The sequence below is a fragment of the Rhamphochromis longiceps genome, linkage group LG1 (assembly GCF_057381845.1).
Source record: "Rhamphochromis longiceps isolate RC_006_pf linkage group LG1, R_longiceps_female_GT1.1, whole genome shotgun sequence".
Classification (NCBI taxonomy): domain Eukaryota; kingdom Metazoa; phylum Chordata; class Actinopteri; order Cichliformes; family Cichlidae; genus Rhamphochromis; species Rhamphochromis longiceps.
The window spans coordinates 9,071,488-9,088,049 of NC_140557.1; the positions used below are offsets into that span (position 1 = coordinate 9,071,488).

A 16,562-nucleotide genomic window follows, 5' to 3' on the forward strand; every position below is an offset into this window, starting at 1 on the left:
ATAAAACACATAAAGACTCACACAAAACATGGACCGCAAAGGCCAGCATGTGGGCGATGAACCTTTTATGTTTCGAGACAAAGGCACAGCTGAAGCAGAGACAAGACCAGAGAGAGAGAGAGAGAGAGAGGAAAGCTGCAGGCTAAATACTGTATGTTTGACTTAACCAAAAGGTATTTTCAGAACCGCATCCAGAAATTCCAACCATATGGGCACAATTATCTTATTTCTAAATTAAGCGGTAGCTCATTTGGAATCCTGTCGATGAGTTGTGACAGTGACACGAGGAAGGCGAACGTGAGGGTGATCTGTTAACTGACAGTGTGCTGCTATGTGGTGGGCATGGGAAGAAAGGACCACCGATCAACCAGTCGGGCAGGCAGGCAGCCAGGTGGCCAGGCAGGCGACTCAGATAAACACTCACAGCCTTAGCTGAGAGTGTAGCCTGTAGTCATGCAGAAGCTTTTTAGTGAAATGCTGCCCCCATGTGTTGGCAGCCACAAATAACATGCTCCACAGTCACTCTCCTGGCGAGAGGAGTTGTACCTGAATGTGCCTCCTCCGGGGTCATTGAGCTTGTTTTTCTGATTCCCGGTGATCTGAACAGGCAGGCCCATGGGACTTTTGCCTGCTTGGATTATGGCTCCCTTTCCCATTGTGCCTGTTAAAGAAAGGGGGGGAACAAAGAAGAAAACACTAAACAAAAAGGAAAGGTTTAATGTTATCATTGAAGTGTCCCCTTCTATCTGCATCAAATATTTATTCTGTCTAACGACTACCTTCAGCTGTCTCTGTCATCCTCACAGGGGTGAGGGTGAGGGGCTGTCGCTCTCCCCAGGTTGGTGCGGAGAGCGTCGCTCTGTCAATATCACTGCACTTCACCGCCTTTCCTTACACTCCTAAACCGCATCCTGCTCCGAGACACGTTTTCCAGAGAGGCACAAGGACTGCCAGAGTGAATTTAAACTTGATTTTAACAGGCATGTTCCTAGCCAAGAGGCACAGGAAAGTATTTTTAGAACTATCCCCGCATTCCAATTTATGGGCATAAAACAACCTACAGATCTTTCACTGCAGGCAATCTTGGGGAAGGGGGCAGATCAAATTTGTATGCACCTCCGATTGTACACACACGCACGCACACACACACTAACACAAACGCACAAGCACAAACAGGTACAAACACATACACTCATTTCACACACCACTTGAGAGCACAGAGCTCTCTTAGGGGAGCGTTACACCCGGTTGGTGTTGGGGCGATATTTGTGGGCTTCTGTGGGAAGAGTGTTTGTGAATCAGTGTGAGTAAGCAGTAGCGCAAATGTTTGAGAAGGCTTTATAACCAGACAGGAAAAAAAAAAAACACAAAAAAAACACCTGTTCTCTCTATGGTTCCTGCCTGTTTACACATCCTTCAGCCTACCGAGAGAACATTTACGGTTTCACTAATGGCCATCTTAGGCTATATAACCTGTTTTATTGGTTCATCATTTAAACTAAGGCTGAACGTCTTTGAATATTTTTCCTGCAATGGTGTCTTAATCGAAGGATGTAAATATTGCATAACAGAATCAGAGGAAAACCGTGAGTCAAAGTTTCCAAAAATATAAAGAAATGTTTGTTCAATCTTTCATCTTTCTATACTTTAGTCCTCCAAATGCCTGGTATAAGAATGAATTCAATTACATGTACAATCCCCAATCAAATGTGTCTGTAATAGGCCTGCAGATGTCTTACCTTGCGCTCTGATGGACTGCGTAATCACCACAGGCATCCGGACCTGGCCACCAACAGCGCCTCCTGTCTTGACACCCTGAGGAAGCAAAACTTTATTGTAGCATTTCTCAGAAGGAAACAATTGGAGAGAAGGAAGAGATAAAGAATGGAAATTAAAAAGGATGAAACTGAACACCTACTAAAGCATTGCTCAATTTTTGTGTGATCCCCAAAACCGAAAGTGAAAAATCAAACTTTTTGTCATAGTTGGATAGGAAAAAAACATAATCTGTAGACCTAGACCCACTTGAGTTTTGTATATTGATTTCTTTTCAATTGTAACACAGTGAAAATACCAGCAGTATATACAGAATAAATGCATAATACATACAAGAGTGGTGAATTCTACAGTGGCTATCTCCACACAGTACAGAGAAACTAGAGATCAAATTAAATGCACAAGAAGGATGGATTTCTCCCACTGTATATGACCTACATTTTCTTGCATTTGCAGATAAGACAAAGGCAATAAAAAGTCAAGGCCACGGTGAAAAAGTAGTTGAGAAGAAGAAAAAGTAGTAGAAGAAGAAGGTGCGGGGGGTGGGAGAGTATGCTGGGCTATTAGAGTCACTTCCTTCCTTGGTAGCAGCTACGGGCCGAGCCTCAGGCTCAGCCATCCATTCCTACCAGTTTGCTTCTTGCTGCATATTTTTTAGCCTTGTTTTCCATTCCCTGACACATGCTATATTACTGTTCAAGCTACTGAAAAAAGACAGAGGCCATTTTCCCCAGAGATCCACTGCAGGGGTCTGCGAGTAAGGGGGGGAACGGGAGAAAAATACATTCAGAATGAGCAAAGATAGCTAGCACCTCTGGCCAGCTGGCGACACAGTTAAGAGAGAGGGGAAACCCTCAGGTAAGAAGTTTTAGAATCAGGGGCAGAAGGAATAACACTAAACCTAAACTGCTCATCTTTCATATGATTCATATTTCCTACATTTAACATCTAGAGCGATCTTAAATGTTAGATGTTTTTTAGATTAAAGAATAACATGTTAGTTTTATGTAAAGAGAGAAACAGATTTCAAACAATAATACAGAAAAAATACTATTTATGTCTATTTATTATTCATTAATTATTCATTTTCCTTGCTGTTGATGCCCAATAACTTGACCAGCAAAGTTAGAATATATTATTTCAACCTCTTAGCTCAAACATCCATAGAACATCACATGTACTGACGCTGCACACTGTTGCAATGAAGAATGAGCTGTTATGGTATGTGGTGGTGCGGCCTACTTACACCTCTCGAGTTTTCATCAAGGCCATTCACCTCATATAAAATTTGCCCCAAGGAAGTTTATGGTCTAGTTCCCATATAGCTTTTGGCACAATACAAAAATATATATATATATATATATATATAATTTAAAAATATCTAATTTTGATTTTCTAAATAATGTCTTTATTAAGTGGTCTATCCTCCATGTGTTTAGAAACGTAGAATACTTCTTTTTTTATCTAATTAAACCCCTGACATTTGAAACACAGCATTGTTTCAAATGTTGTGGGTTCAAAACCAAAAATGATTGTGGCTTATTGGATATCCTGGAGCATTAATTGTAATTAAATAAGAAACCTTAAATAATGTAAGCCCACATCTATATACTCTACTTTACTACAACAAGAAATCTTTCCCATAACACTGTAGTATGAACAGATTTTTTTTAGGCTAATTCAACTAGCGTTCTGGTTTCAGACTGTTGACGTGCCAGCGGCGATCATTTACTAATGTTTTGTGTGATAGCTTATGTTGCGGTTGTGTGTGTGTGTGTGTGTGTGTGTGTGTGTGTGTGTGTGTGTGTGTGTGTGTGTGTGTGTGTGTGTGTGTGTGTGTGTGGAGGGAGGGAGAGAGAGAGAAAGAGAGAGAGAGAGAGAGAAGGGGAGAGCGAGAGACCAGAGGCATGTTCTGGACATAGACTGCGGCCGCCACATTGCTTTAAAATTGACCTGGGGCTGACCTAGTTACCTCGCTTCACCCTTCAACGGTTAACGGGTAGAGGGAGGGAAAGAGGGAGAGAAATGAGAGGGTGATGCGGGGGCAGATACAGTGAAAGGCATGGAGAGAAAGTGTGTGTATGCAAGTGACAGCCCAAGTAAACCAGGAAGGAGTGAGCGAAGAAAAAGGGAGGGAGAAGGAAAGAGAAACAGAGAGAGAGAAATACAAAAGAGACACCCCTCTAGCTTGCCCACTACTCTGCCTGGACCAGACCAATCTGAGTCTGACCTCACTTGACCCATCTGTAGACATCTGGGCTCTGTGGGGTTGCATGATTCTCAATGTACAAGCACATCTGCACACACAGACACAAACACACGTTCAGTATCCACAACGCGGTTATTATAGTTAACTAAAACTATACCACGATCTGAAACTGGGGATAGAAAACTAACAGAAAATAACTAACAAAAATACCAAACCAATTAGAAATATAGAGGAAAGGTCCATGTTATTAGTCTTTGCTAATATTGTCATATTATTCAATACATTAAGTAAAAGAAGGCATTGACTCTGAGCCAGGTTTTTGTTCTGCAATACCTTGTCTGAACTTATTAAATCTGCTCCTGGCACTACCGACTACAGTATTATGATTATAAAGGCTAATATTAATTAAAAAAATTTAAACATTTCAAATATAACTGAAACAATCAAATCAAATCTGGAAACTAAATCAGACAAACGGTAAAAAAAAACCAAAGAAAAAGTAAGGCTGTTGCTTCTTGGTACAGTCCCCCTCTGTCATGGTACTGCGTCTTTGACCCTGAAATATGAATTTTGTTGGGACTTTGAATTCTTTTCTACCTTTAGGTGCAAAGCTCGGCCTCTTTTTGTGACACTGACAAACAGACAGGAGGCCAAGCTGGAGGTGGCAGAGTAGAGGATGTTAAGATTTTCAGTAGGAGTCACCAGAACGGACAAGATTAGAAATGAGTATATCAGAGGGACAGCACAGGTTGAGCGTTTGGAGACAAAGTTAGAGGGGCAAGGTTGAGATGGTCTCAACCTTTTCTATAATCTCTTGTGTTTCTCCGAGCCTTCCCCCTTGTCTCCCCTGTGTCAAGTTCAAGTGTGTTAGAGTCTTGTCTCTTTGTCAGTCAGTGACTTCCAGGTTTATTTTGGTAGTCTTTTGTCTTCTTGGTCTTGTTCCTAACTGTCTTAATTGTCTTCAGCTGTTCCTCGTTCCCCACCTGTTCCCTATTCCCCTGATTATCTCTTAGAGCGTGTCAGTTTGTATAAATAGGCAACAATTTCACATTGCCCTTTTGTTGTAGTGTCTGTGTTTCCTCAGTGTGTGCGCTCAGCCCAGGTTTCGTGGCGTTTCGATGTTTTTGTAGGTTTACTTCCTGTCGTTTTTTGAATCTCCTGCTTCTTTGACTCCTGTACACAAATAATCATGACACTTTTATAATCTGCAACATATGGGTGTGACTAACCATCACAGAGACTGTACTGCATACCAAGAATCATATCACAGATTTGTAGGACAGATGGTGGTGTTAAACTGTTTCCATTAAACTGGGGGAAGGATCTTTAAATAGTCCTTCAGAAAGCTCACAAAGACATATAATACAGTCCTCTGTGTTAGGCATATGTATTCCTAGCTTAATGTAATGCCTCCAAATGACTTCTTTGTGGAATAACTGAACCTTCATGTTTAAAACTACTTTAGTCTGACAACAAAATCCTCCAAATTCACTGACAAATTTTTCAAAATCCTACAAATAAAGAGACAAACCTTATGTCATAGCTTTAAAAGACCTACTATGTGGTGTTGTGTGGGTGTATTGTGCTGCTTTCAGGTGAATTCAGGTGTCACAGCTGACTTCACTCAGCATTCAGCATTCACGTATAAAAAGCCAGTGAGAGCAGCTGGTCAGCCTGGTGATCGAGCTTCATAAGTGTTGGGAGTTGATATCATGCTTGTGAAGAAGTGTGGTATCAATGAATAATCTGTTGTTGCCTTATTATTTTTTATTTTATTCTTAGACATAGCTTAGCTTTCCCATCTTTTAAAATTAAACCTTTCTGTTAAAAAGTTGTTTTATTTCTCCATATGCTTTCTCTGGCTCTTTCTCCAACCCAGACATTGTTATTAGTACTTCTTCTCACCTCCCATTTTGAGCAACTTAACAGTGTAACAGCAAAGTTTGTAAATTGAGTACCTCTAATTGGATACTTGTGCTTTGCCATCTGCTATGGTCAGTGGAGCCACTTGCACATTACGCAAACAACCTATAAGACAAAATAAATATTTTCTAAAGACAGAAAATGGGTAGGCCTGGGTCACCCTTTCCCTTTTTTTTTTTTTTTTTAAATATATGAGTCCTCAGTGAATCTGTGAGTTGGGTGTCACACTGTGACTTGCTCCAAAATAACAAAACCCATCATCAACAAGCACACTACCCCCAGCAGGTTGGATTCATTGCATTTTACCATTTTTTAAATGCATGGTGGGCTGTTGTGGGAAAATGCGTCACATTTACTGTACAACTTCTGCTCTATCAGACACCTTACATACATACATACATACATACATACATACATACATACATACACATTTCCTGGACATGGCTAAAAAAACAAAAAACAAATGAAACACATATGAACATTTACACATTTTAGGATCGATCTTTATATTTGCTATGTTTTACTTCAAAGATCACATGTAGTTTCATTTGGACTGTGATGTTGGGGAACAAACTCTTGTGTTTGGACAAAAAAGTTTTAAAAAGCAACTCCCAATTTAAACATTGTGATGACTGTGTCTGCACTGGATACTCTTCCAACTGGGCCACGTTATACATACCATTGCAGCTGCATGTCCGAGCGTCCCAGCGGGCAATGCACTGGCACCCGTAGTGGTGCTGACACTATTAGGGTGGCGTATACGGACAGCTGGCCCAGCGACGATGGCAGGAGGGGTGCCACAGGGTGCTGGTTTTAGTCCCTGCTGCGGGGGCTGGATCAGAGACTGCTGACTATTCAGCAAAGACAGCCTCAGGGCTGGGAGGCTCTTCTGTTGATGGATAGAGGGCAGCCAGAGTTTACAGTCATATAGAGAAATAGACATGCATTACAAAGCACCATACACAGCTGCAACAACTACCGCTGTGGTCACTGGCTAATTTAGCATAATGCTATCAAAAAAATATGGCTATAGACAGCTAAAAAATATCTGCAGATGCATGTGACCACATGTTTGTAGAATGTTTGCACAATGATTCATGTGACTTTTATTTGTTATTTAAAAAAATGCTTATTTGTGTGCTGAAATTGTTTAATTTGCATTCAGGATAATAAACCTACAGTATGCTTAAAACTGTATACAGTGTTACCATAACTATTAGCATGATAACTCACTGTCAGTTGACCTAAGGAGCTGATGTCGTTCGCTAGAGAATATTTTAGGGCAGATTTTTGACGTAAATGACCTAACATTGCCTGACACCATGTGTTTGTGGCCCTGTTGGGCGGGTGAGTGCTTTGATGTGATGCTCATCATGGCTGGCTGAAAAAAACCTGCTGGCTACTGGAATGGCTGCAGGGGCCACCGTCACCGCAGTCAGAAGTCAGGCCAGAGGGAGGGTGTGTGTGTGTGTGTGTGTCTCATTCAACTGTCAGACCAGGCTAACATTGACTGTGGTCCCATGCAAAGAACTACTTTAGGGGGATCATTTCAGAAAAATCTATGAGGGGCAGCTTAAGGAGCCAAGTTAGGGAATAAGTAGAGGTGAAAGATAAGGGGCAGTTCAGAAAACAATTTTAGGGGTCAATTTCAAGTAGACCCCAGGACCCAGAATTGGTTAAGCACAAGAAAATGGATGGATGGATGGATGGATGAGAATTTCAAGTATCTACAGGTGCTATAAACTGAATAAACAGGCCCAAGGTTAAGAAGACTACTTGATGACAGAGGTGTAGGGTTCAATGTTAGATAGGCACTTTCAGAGACTTATAAAGAAGATGAGCTCAATGAGCCATTGCATTAGTCAGTGTAGGAATCAGTTTTATGGATGATATAGCTTAGGAAGAAGGTTAAAAAAAAAGAAGTTAACTAGCAAGAACCTCACCTTGAGAAAGGGTACCAGGTAAGGCTGCGGAGATGACTTGAGCTCTGTCTGTAGTCGGCTGGTGAACTCTTCCGGTTCGATTTTGGCATCCTGTCAGGTTAAGAGTAAAGAATATATTAAATTTCAAAAGAGAAGCCATGCAGTACACCAGAGGGTATAAGCACAGTTAGATGAAAGCCCATCACCAGAAGGAATCATCAACCATTCCATCCTGAAACTTCAGGGTACAACTTAAGGTGCACATTTTGTATGAGATGAAAATTCATGACACAGAAAAGAGACTTTCGGAAAGAGTTTCATGCTGCCATCTACAGGTAGGAAATATTTAATACAACGACACAGAAAAGTGTCAATTTTAATGTAAAATTTAAAATATGTTACACCGCAAAACAAAAAGGGAAAAAAACCCCCAAAACAATGGACTCACACTTACCATGTTATGATTTCATTAAATTAGTTAGATACATGAGAAACATGGTGTTAAAATTATTTGCCTACAAAAAAAAGAGGTATACGGCAGGTCCCTAGCAGTTTTTGTAAATCTAATACTTGCCCCAAAATTGTCCCATCTAAACAAGTGATATTATTTAGTTTTTCCTATATGATATGAACAGCGTTTTGTGAAGCTCACCAGAAGGTCCTGAACAAGAGCCTTGACGTTCTTAGACGTCTCGGGGGACGGAGAATTGTGAGATGCCAGCTTGATAAGTGTGGCCAGAAAATTCTTACACTTCTTAACATTCTCTTGCATTTCCTGTTGAAGACAACAAAATAATTCATTTTCTATAAAACACACACACACACACACACACACACACACAAACAAAAAAAAACCCCAGTGACACCACTACCAAATCCCAACCTCAAAGTCGCTGTGTAAAACAATGGATCAGAACATAAGCAGAGAGGAAGTGGCCCTATAACTGCGGTGCATGTCCTTAAATATTAACTTAAAGAGTGGAATTAACTTGGCTGATAAAAGAGGCTGAAAAGTATCTGTCACAACTCAGTGAATAGTCTACATTCAGGACATTAAAATGTAGCACCTGGGTTGACAGGTGTGTGTGTGTGTGTGTGTGTGTGTGTGTGTGTGTGTGTGTGTGTGTGTGTGTGTGTGTGTGTGTGTGTGTGTGTGTGTGAGAGAGAGAGAGAGAGAATATGCATACATGTGACTTCGTGGTAAATCTGTGCTTCTATGTCTTTCTATGTCCTTGGGTCAGTACGCAATAGTGTGAATGTATGAGTGCAAGCATGTGCAAGACTCTTTGTCCATGGCCAGCTGTGTGACGTGGTGTAGCTGTAGGTCCGGGTCTGAGCTTGTGACACAGCCAGCCTCCTGGCAGCTGTGACAGTGCCCTCACCCTTTAGGGTGGCATGTGGGCGGTAGTGGAGGAGGATGAGAGGAGGGCAGTGTGGCAAAGGAAACAGACCTGGGATGCGACAGAAGCTCCAGAGGCCGTGGCAATTCCCGGCTGTGCAGGCTGCACTGGCTGGGAGGCAGGCTGGGCTGGGGCCTGGGGAGGCAAAACCACGGGGGTCTGCTGCGGAGCCGTCACAGCCACGACCGGTGCCACAGGGCCCTTCTGGAAGAGCAAGGAAGAGACAGAGAGATAAACAGGACGTGACGCCTCGCTCCCAGCAAGGCCACAGAGAACAGGAGGCAGGCGCCACAGCGCTCCTGTCACATCTGGTGTCCTTACTTTGGTGGACATCTCTTAACAGACAAGGAGGAAGAAGGGGAGGAGGTGACAAGCTAGAGGCAGGGAAGCACAGGAGCACATCAAAGCTTTTCTAAATCGTCACCCACCTGACTTGGAAGATCTGTAACAAATGTTGGCTACCCATAATGATGTGTGCGCAGTTGAATAAAATTCATATACACAATTTTGCTCATGAGGTGCCAACAGCAGTCTCTCACTCTAAGGCCCTCATCACCTCTTTTAAATCTCTCAGGGCCTGTTCACACTTGGCAATAAAATACATCTTATGTGACGTGGTCATAAGTGGACAGCTCTAAATACAGGTGTGAATACAGCCAGATGAAGGGGACACATTAAGGTCCTATCATTTGAGTGACATATACTGTAGATGGTAACAAGGCTACGTGTACAGTTATATTTGTGATGTGACTATGTAGTGTAGTTTTGGTTAAATCAAAACAATCCGAATTTGATCTGGATCAGAGGATACTGTGTTCTAGTTCCTTGCCAATAAGTGCCAGTATTTAGTACAGGTTATGCATTATGTGTAGCTAGGGCATCAATGCAGGGGACTCATACTTTCCTTTTTTTGTCTGCACACTTTGAAAATAAATGGTTTGACCTTCTAAGACCCTTTTTGTTTTGGAATCACTTTTAAATTCTTCTAGGTATTTGCAATTAACTGGACCTGACATCCATATAATCTAAGGATCCTCTTTCCTGTAACAACAGGAAGTTGTTACTTCGTTACATAATTGATATATACTTAAAAAAATGTCCCCATGATTTTTTTGCTGTTACTAAATAAATTTTAATTATAGTAGTGAGTATTAGTGCTTACATCAGGTATAATATATACAGAAAAGGGTTTTACTAAAATTTCCTCCGAAATACTAGAAGTCAATTATCAGCTTGTACACAACCTTCAAGTAAACTTTAGACTCAGTCAGCACTATTTCTAGGCAGTTATCTGGTATAGCAAAGGAAAAAAATGCCAGGCAGAGGACTGAATAACATGTCAGGAGGAGTTGTCTCACTGGGCGGAGTGCAGGGCAGGAGGAGGAAGAAGAAGAAGAAGAGGAAGAAGAAGTCTGTAGGGCAGGGCTGGAAGGAGTAGGAGAAGGAGACGGTGCCATCTTGGCTGGGGTCAAAGGACATTGCCTGCTGGCCTGAGAGGTCACAGGAGATTGCTGGAAAAAGGAGAACAGAAGAAAAAGGAAGAGGAAAAAGAGACAGAACTCAGAATAAATATATCAGAGGAAGTAGGTGACGAAAGAGAAACAGGAGAGATAACTGAATACAAGCCACCTTAAAAGATACAAAGGAAGAAACACAGCGACAGTGATGCTGTGCCAGTTTCAGCTGTGAAAGAAAAGAGTGAGGAGGAAGGATGGCAGCCAGAGAAAAGACGGGGGAAAGTGTGAGAGAGGGAGAGAGAGACAGGGCAACAGAATAAGAAAAGAGCAGTATCGTGCCTTGCAGACAGATGAGAAAAGGTCATGACAGCAGGAAAGAAGAAGGAAGGTGGCAGCATGTTGTCGACATGAAGATTTAACTCAAGAAAGCACTTTGGTCAGGTGGCGCTGGCTCACAGTGACGTACTACTGGGGTCTGATTCCAGAGGAGACCTACATCAATCAGCGACGACACTGAAACTACTGACAGGTAAAGGGAATAACACTGATGATTTCATTACAGTGAAATGCTTTGCTGGGAAACCTTGAGTTATCCATTGACTAAATAAATGTGTCCTTTTACAGGAGAAATATTTAAACTTTGAATATAATAAAAAAAATAAAAATAATTTTAAAAAGCAAATACATGTGAAAAATAGGTGGATGTGGTAGAGGCAAACAAGGTCATGCAGTAAGGAGGCTGTTTCGTAAGGACAACCATCACTTGCTGTCAGCTAACAGGTGCAACATGAGGCTCAGGGGACCTGCACGGACCTGTGGAGAGTAACTGAACAACCAACAGACAGGTAACTATTAATGATCCTTCAACAGGTTCACTTACAGAAGACCTTAAAAAGTTACTTTTTGTACAAAAAGATTTATGTAATCATCTTAGCTCAAGAACTAAATTTGGAGTGAGTCTGAGATTTTAAGGAGGACTGAAAATGCCCTGCTACTGAAAACAAAAGAAACCCTGGAGGTGCTCTTGATCTGTAATACAACAAATAACACAAACCAAAAGCAAAATCGTATATGAAATTAAAATATAGATCATCACCTAGCCCTAAGCTGAGTCCAGAGACTCATGGTGACAGAGAGGTTATAAAAACCCAAATATTGGTGCACACCCAATTATTGCAAAGGCACTCCCCAACAGCAGTGGCCTCCCAGGAAGAATAACGCCACACTACAAAAACTGCTCAGGATTCGAACATGGCAAAGAGAACCAAGGGGGTGATGTGGCCTTGAATCACAAAACAGGGCTGATGATGAGACCCCAGTATAGCATGTAAAGTTCATGCATTTATTACTTCAAGCATGGACTACTGTAATTCGTTATTATCAGGATGTCCTAAAAACTCCCCGAAAAGCCTTCAGTTAATCCAAAATTCTGCAGCAAGAGTACTGACTCTTGCTGCAGAATGTATGTTGCTGGAGGATTCCCATGATGCATTGAGTATTTCTTCAGTCACCTTTCTCACTCACTATGTGTTGACAAACCTCCCTGCACTGAATCACACTTGTTAATCTCTGGCTCTCTTCTACAGCATGTCTTTTATCCTGTCTTCCTTCTCTCACCCCAACCGGTCGCGGCAGTTTGCTGCCCCTCCCTGAGTCTGGTTCTGCCGGAGGTTTCTTCCTGTTAACAGGGAGTTTTTCCTTCCCACCGTCGCCAAAGTGCTTGCTCATAGGGGGTCATATGATTGTTGGGTTTTTCTCTGTATGTATTATTGTATGGTCTACCTTAAAACATAAAGTGACTTGAGGTGATTGTTCTTGTGATTTGGTGCTGTATAAATAACACTAAATTGAATTAAATTGAAATATATATTGCCAAATTTCTTCTGCGAGGTGACAATTTTGGCTGAATGATGACCAACATTGCCACAATGCATGGTTTAAAAAAAAAGAGAAATCCTTTCTTCCTTCACTTCAAGCCTTCAAGCTTGGGTCCTCTATCTGTTTAACCAATACAGATATTAGCATCTAAATACTCACCTAACCTTGATGTTGGCACCAAGGAAAATATGTAAAAACAAAGTGCATCAAGTACAGTATATTAACAGTATCAGATTTAAAGTTTGAACCTGCCTACATTTAAAAGACCACAGATATTTGTGTACAACACACCTGACCATCGCATTTTAATGTTTTATTAAACTTGATATGCACTACGAGTGAGTTAATGAGCAAATTAATGGATGAATAGAAGACCTAACAAACACACAAATGGGTTAGTCAACAAATAATTAAACAGAAAAATGAATATGACTTTTCTGAAACTCACCTTTCACTATTAAGTGTCAATGACTGTATAAAACATTCCTCTTATTATTATGCTTTTATACAGTCTAGAATTTCCACTGTAAGTTGTTGCAGAAAAGTAAGGCAATACTGCAAGCAATTTATTAAGGCACACTTTACTATAACAGAGACAAAACCAATGAGTGCAAAAGGATCACACAGAATACACAAGTAGGAATTAATCACTCAACTCATACAGATAAATTATGTTTAGGGATATTTCAGCAGATTCTCTTTAGTACCGTATTACTCTAGCTCATTAGATTTCAAATGACACATTAACTGGGAGCTTAAATTGCTGACTCCGAGTTGCAATTTGAGGATGTTTACATGCATACTGTTTGTACTATAAACAAAAATTTTCATCACATATTTACGCAGGGCCAAAAGCACTCAGACAACTCAAATATTTCTTAGGTATGTTAGCTTGTTTTGTTGTTAACCCAGGCATAAAAATGCAAACTACGGGCACACAGATTATTAAAAGGCTGAAAAACCTGAATAAATCAGATGCACAGTAGCATGAACATACTACATACTAGCATGAAGTATAAATTCAGGTTAGGCTGCAAAATCTGTGGAATAGGTTCAAAGCACAGTGACATATCGAAATACGGTATGCGCAATTGAATGAAGACTGGAAGAATGAATGGAACTTGACAAATGCAGCATTTATAAAAGGATTCATGCTAGTGCTGAAATGTGTCGTAACCTAAGATTGTTTGCTAACATATGAAAAGCAGAAGAACGAATGAGGAGGACAGTGCCAAGTGCCACAAAGCCAAAGAGGTTCATCTCTTACTCACACACACCACACAGACAAACGTTCATAAACACTTCCTGGCTGCTTCCCTGCTACCCTGTCTATTAGTCAAAACAACCCAGGAGGGCCTCAACCCTGACCTCTGGCACTCAGCCTTCCATTCACAGACAGACCAAAGCACGCTAACAGACACAAATTCGTGCACACGATTAACTGCACTTGTCACAGACAGAAGAAAAGAAACAAAGACTACAGTGCAGAGGAGAAGAAGTGGGATAAGAAAGAAGGAGGAGGGGGTTTGCCTCCACTAAAAGTTTAGTAGGATCCAAATGAATGTTACACTGAAGAGTTGGAGGAAGTGAGTGTATGAGAGATGAGGCGATGGGGGTAAGGAGGGTGATGCTAAGAGCCACAGGGTGCATCCCACCGCTAGCTATGCCACTTTCTCGCTCACTCTCTCTCCCTCAGACAGACACACGCACACAAACGCACTTGAGAACCAAAGCCTTGTTAGCTTTTTAAAATAATCAGGCAGTTGGATGATGAATGATTTAACAGGTATGGAAGGAAGGAAGCTCAGGATGCCTTCCGTTTCTCCCCTTAGGGTCATGGGAAGAGTGACAGGCCGACAGAGGGGTTGAGCTCTGGGAATAAACACCATTCCCTTTCATTTCCCTGCTACTGCTTTTCCTGTCGAGATGGCAACGCCGCAGCCCACTAATTTGTCATCAACTGTGACAGGCGATGACAATCTGCGACTTTCTTTTGAAAAGGGTTCGTATCAGGGTGGATATAGGTTGGCTGACTATGAGCAGAGAGGATTGTTGTGCAGCTAATGCAGAATTCTGTTCATGACGTTTAAGGAGATGAATGTCTGACCATGCTCTGTGTGACACTGACTCTGATTCACAGTTTACAGTTTTTTACACTATGAAAGTAACAGAGCACCTGAGGTTAGACTTAGGTTTGAAATATATCACATTATGTCTCTCAGTTCAGTCCTACCTGAAAATGTAATACTACCCACTATAGAGCACAATAACACTAAACACCTGAACACTAAAGTTTACAACGATACTTTGCATTATATGTATATAACATTATAGGCTTAAATTCAACATCAGTTCTTCTTGCACCTTATGTAAGAGCAGTGAAACTCTCTTCAGTCTCTATTTTAATTTCATATAAAGTTGTAAAACTGAGAGAAATCATATAAGGTAGCATGAATGGATATCTTACCATAGCCCAACGTGATCAGCAAACACTACAAACAGTCATCAAAATTCAGAGTAAAAGACACGTCAAGTTAAAATAGGCAATGAAATGCTGCCCTCTAGTGCTAATCTTTTGTCTTTGCAGTTAGGGTTATAATGAAAAGTGCAACCTTGAAAGCCTGGGGGGGGGGGGAAGACAACAACTAGCTATATTAGATTTAAACCTTTGAGATTTAGCAAATTAACAGATATGAACCAATCATAACCAGCCAATCACATGGCAATAAACATTTAGGCATGCATAGAAAATATTCTCCTCAAGTTCAAACCGAGCATCAGAATGAGGATGAAAGGTGATTTAAGTGACTTTGAACGTGGCATGGTTGTTGGTGCCAGACAGGTTGGTCTGAATATTTGAGAAACTGCTGATCCTCTGGGAATTTCCCGCACTAACCATCTCTAGAGTATACATCGAATGGTGTGAAAAAGAAAATATTCAGAGAGGCAGTTCTCTTGGTGAAAATGCCCAGAGATCAGATGGGAATGGCCAAAATATTTTGAGTTATCACTTAACAGGCATAAATTTCAGATAATTAAGATGAAAAATATTAATTTAACTATATGTAAACCAGTGTAGTTATCGCTTAAAGTTATGTTTTAACCAGGAAAAAAAACTGATATACACTTAACAGCACAAATTCCAAGTACGGGGCTCAACACCCTTCTGCCTTCAGGATTTCTTTCAGCACACGTTGAGCTCCATAGCCTACCTGAGTATTGCTGCTCACAGGTCCATCCCTTTATGAATACAGCGCACCCTTCTTCTGAAAGTTGCTTCTAGCAAGATTATGTCAAGCTGGTTCCTTGAAGATGACAATGAGTTCACTGTATTCAATCACAATCACAGTCACTAGATCTCAATGCAGTACTGCTCCTTTGGGATGTAGTAGCACTGGAGATTCCAATCATGGATGTGCAGCTGACAAATGACCAAATGGACCAAACTCTCTAAAAAGCCCAGTACTAGCAATTTGTAAGTAGCACTGAGTGTGTACCAGGATTTTTTTCCTGGTTAAAAACAGGTCTCGAGGGAATAACTATGCAGGTAAGCATGACTAGTCTACATATAGTTAGAGTTATAAGCTGGTTTCACCCTACATAACTGGTCTATGCATATTCCTATTATTTGAAAAAAAAAGATGAAGAGTGTATTTCCTTCTTAAAAAACTGGTAAAAATATCCCAGTCATGCTGACTTTTCTTTAGAGTAAGGCCAAATCCTCTGTGGTGTGCCAACATTTTTGTTTTGTTTTTTACACGCAGACAAAACCTGTGTATTTAAACCAATACAAGTGCTGAAGCAACTACTAATTTAACCAGTTAGACAACTGATTGCAGGTTTTTCATAATAATCGAGATTTTACTGGTTCCAGCTCCGCATATCTGAATATTAACAGATTTGGGGTGTAGTTTGGGAATGGGAATAATAGTTATTAGTAATAATAGTAATAATAGTTTGGGAACAATATTCACCCAAAATGGCCTACGATAAAACA

The 16,562-nt window shown here is 40.9% G+C and overlaps 1 protein-coding gene across 4 annotated transcripts in view; it reads right to left on the bottom strand.

The window, feature by feature from the left end:
* LOC146678249 (transcription initiation factor TFIID subunit 4) overlaps positions 1-16,562 on the bottom strand; it is a 104,814-nt gene that overhangs the window by 75,140 nt on the left and 13,112 nt on the right. For 3 of the 4 annotated variants that reach the window (XM_085423697.1, XM_085423780.1, XM_085423855.1), the window contains exons 3-8: positions 9,282-9,434; positions 8,483-8,605; positions 7,852-7,941; positions 6,588-6,797; positions 1,740-1,815; positions 547-661 (exon numbers count right to left, since the gene is read on the bottom strand). In XM_085423697.1, the coding sequence (XP_085279823.1) occupies positions 547-661; positions 1,740-1,815; positions 6,588-6,797; positions 7,852-7,941; positions 8,483-8,605; positions 9,282-9,434 (767 nt within the window). Of the gene's footprint in view, positions 1-546; positions 662-1,739; positions 1,816-6,587; positions 6,798-7,851; positions 7,942-8,482; positions 8,606-9,281; positions 9,435-10,588; positions 10,742-16,562 lie in introns of all 4 variants that reach the window. The other variant, XM_085423932.1, reaches the window with a different exon arrangement.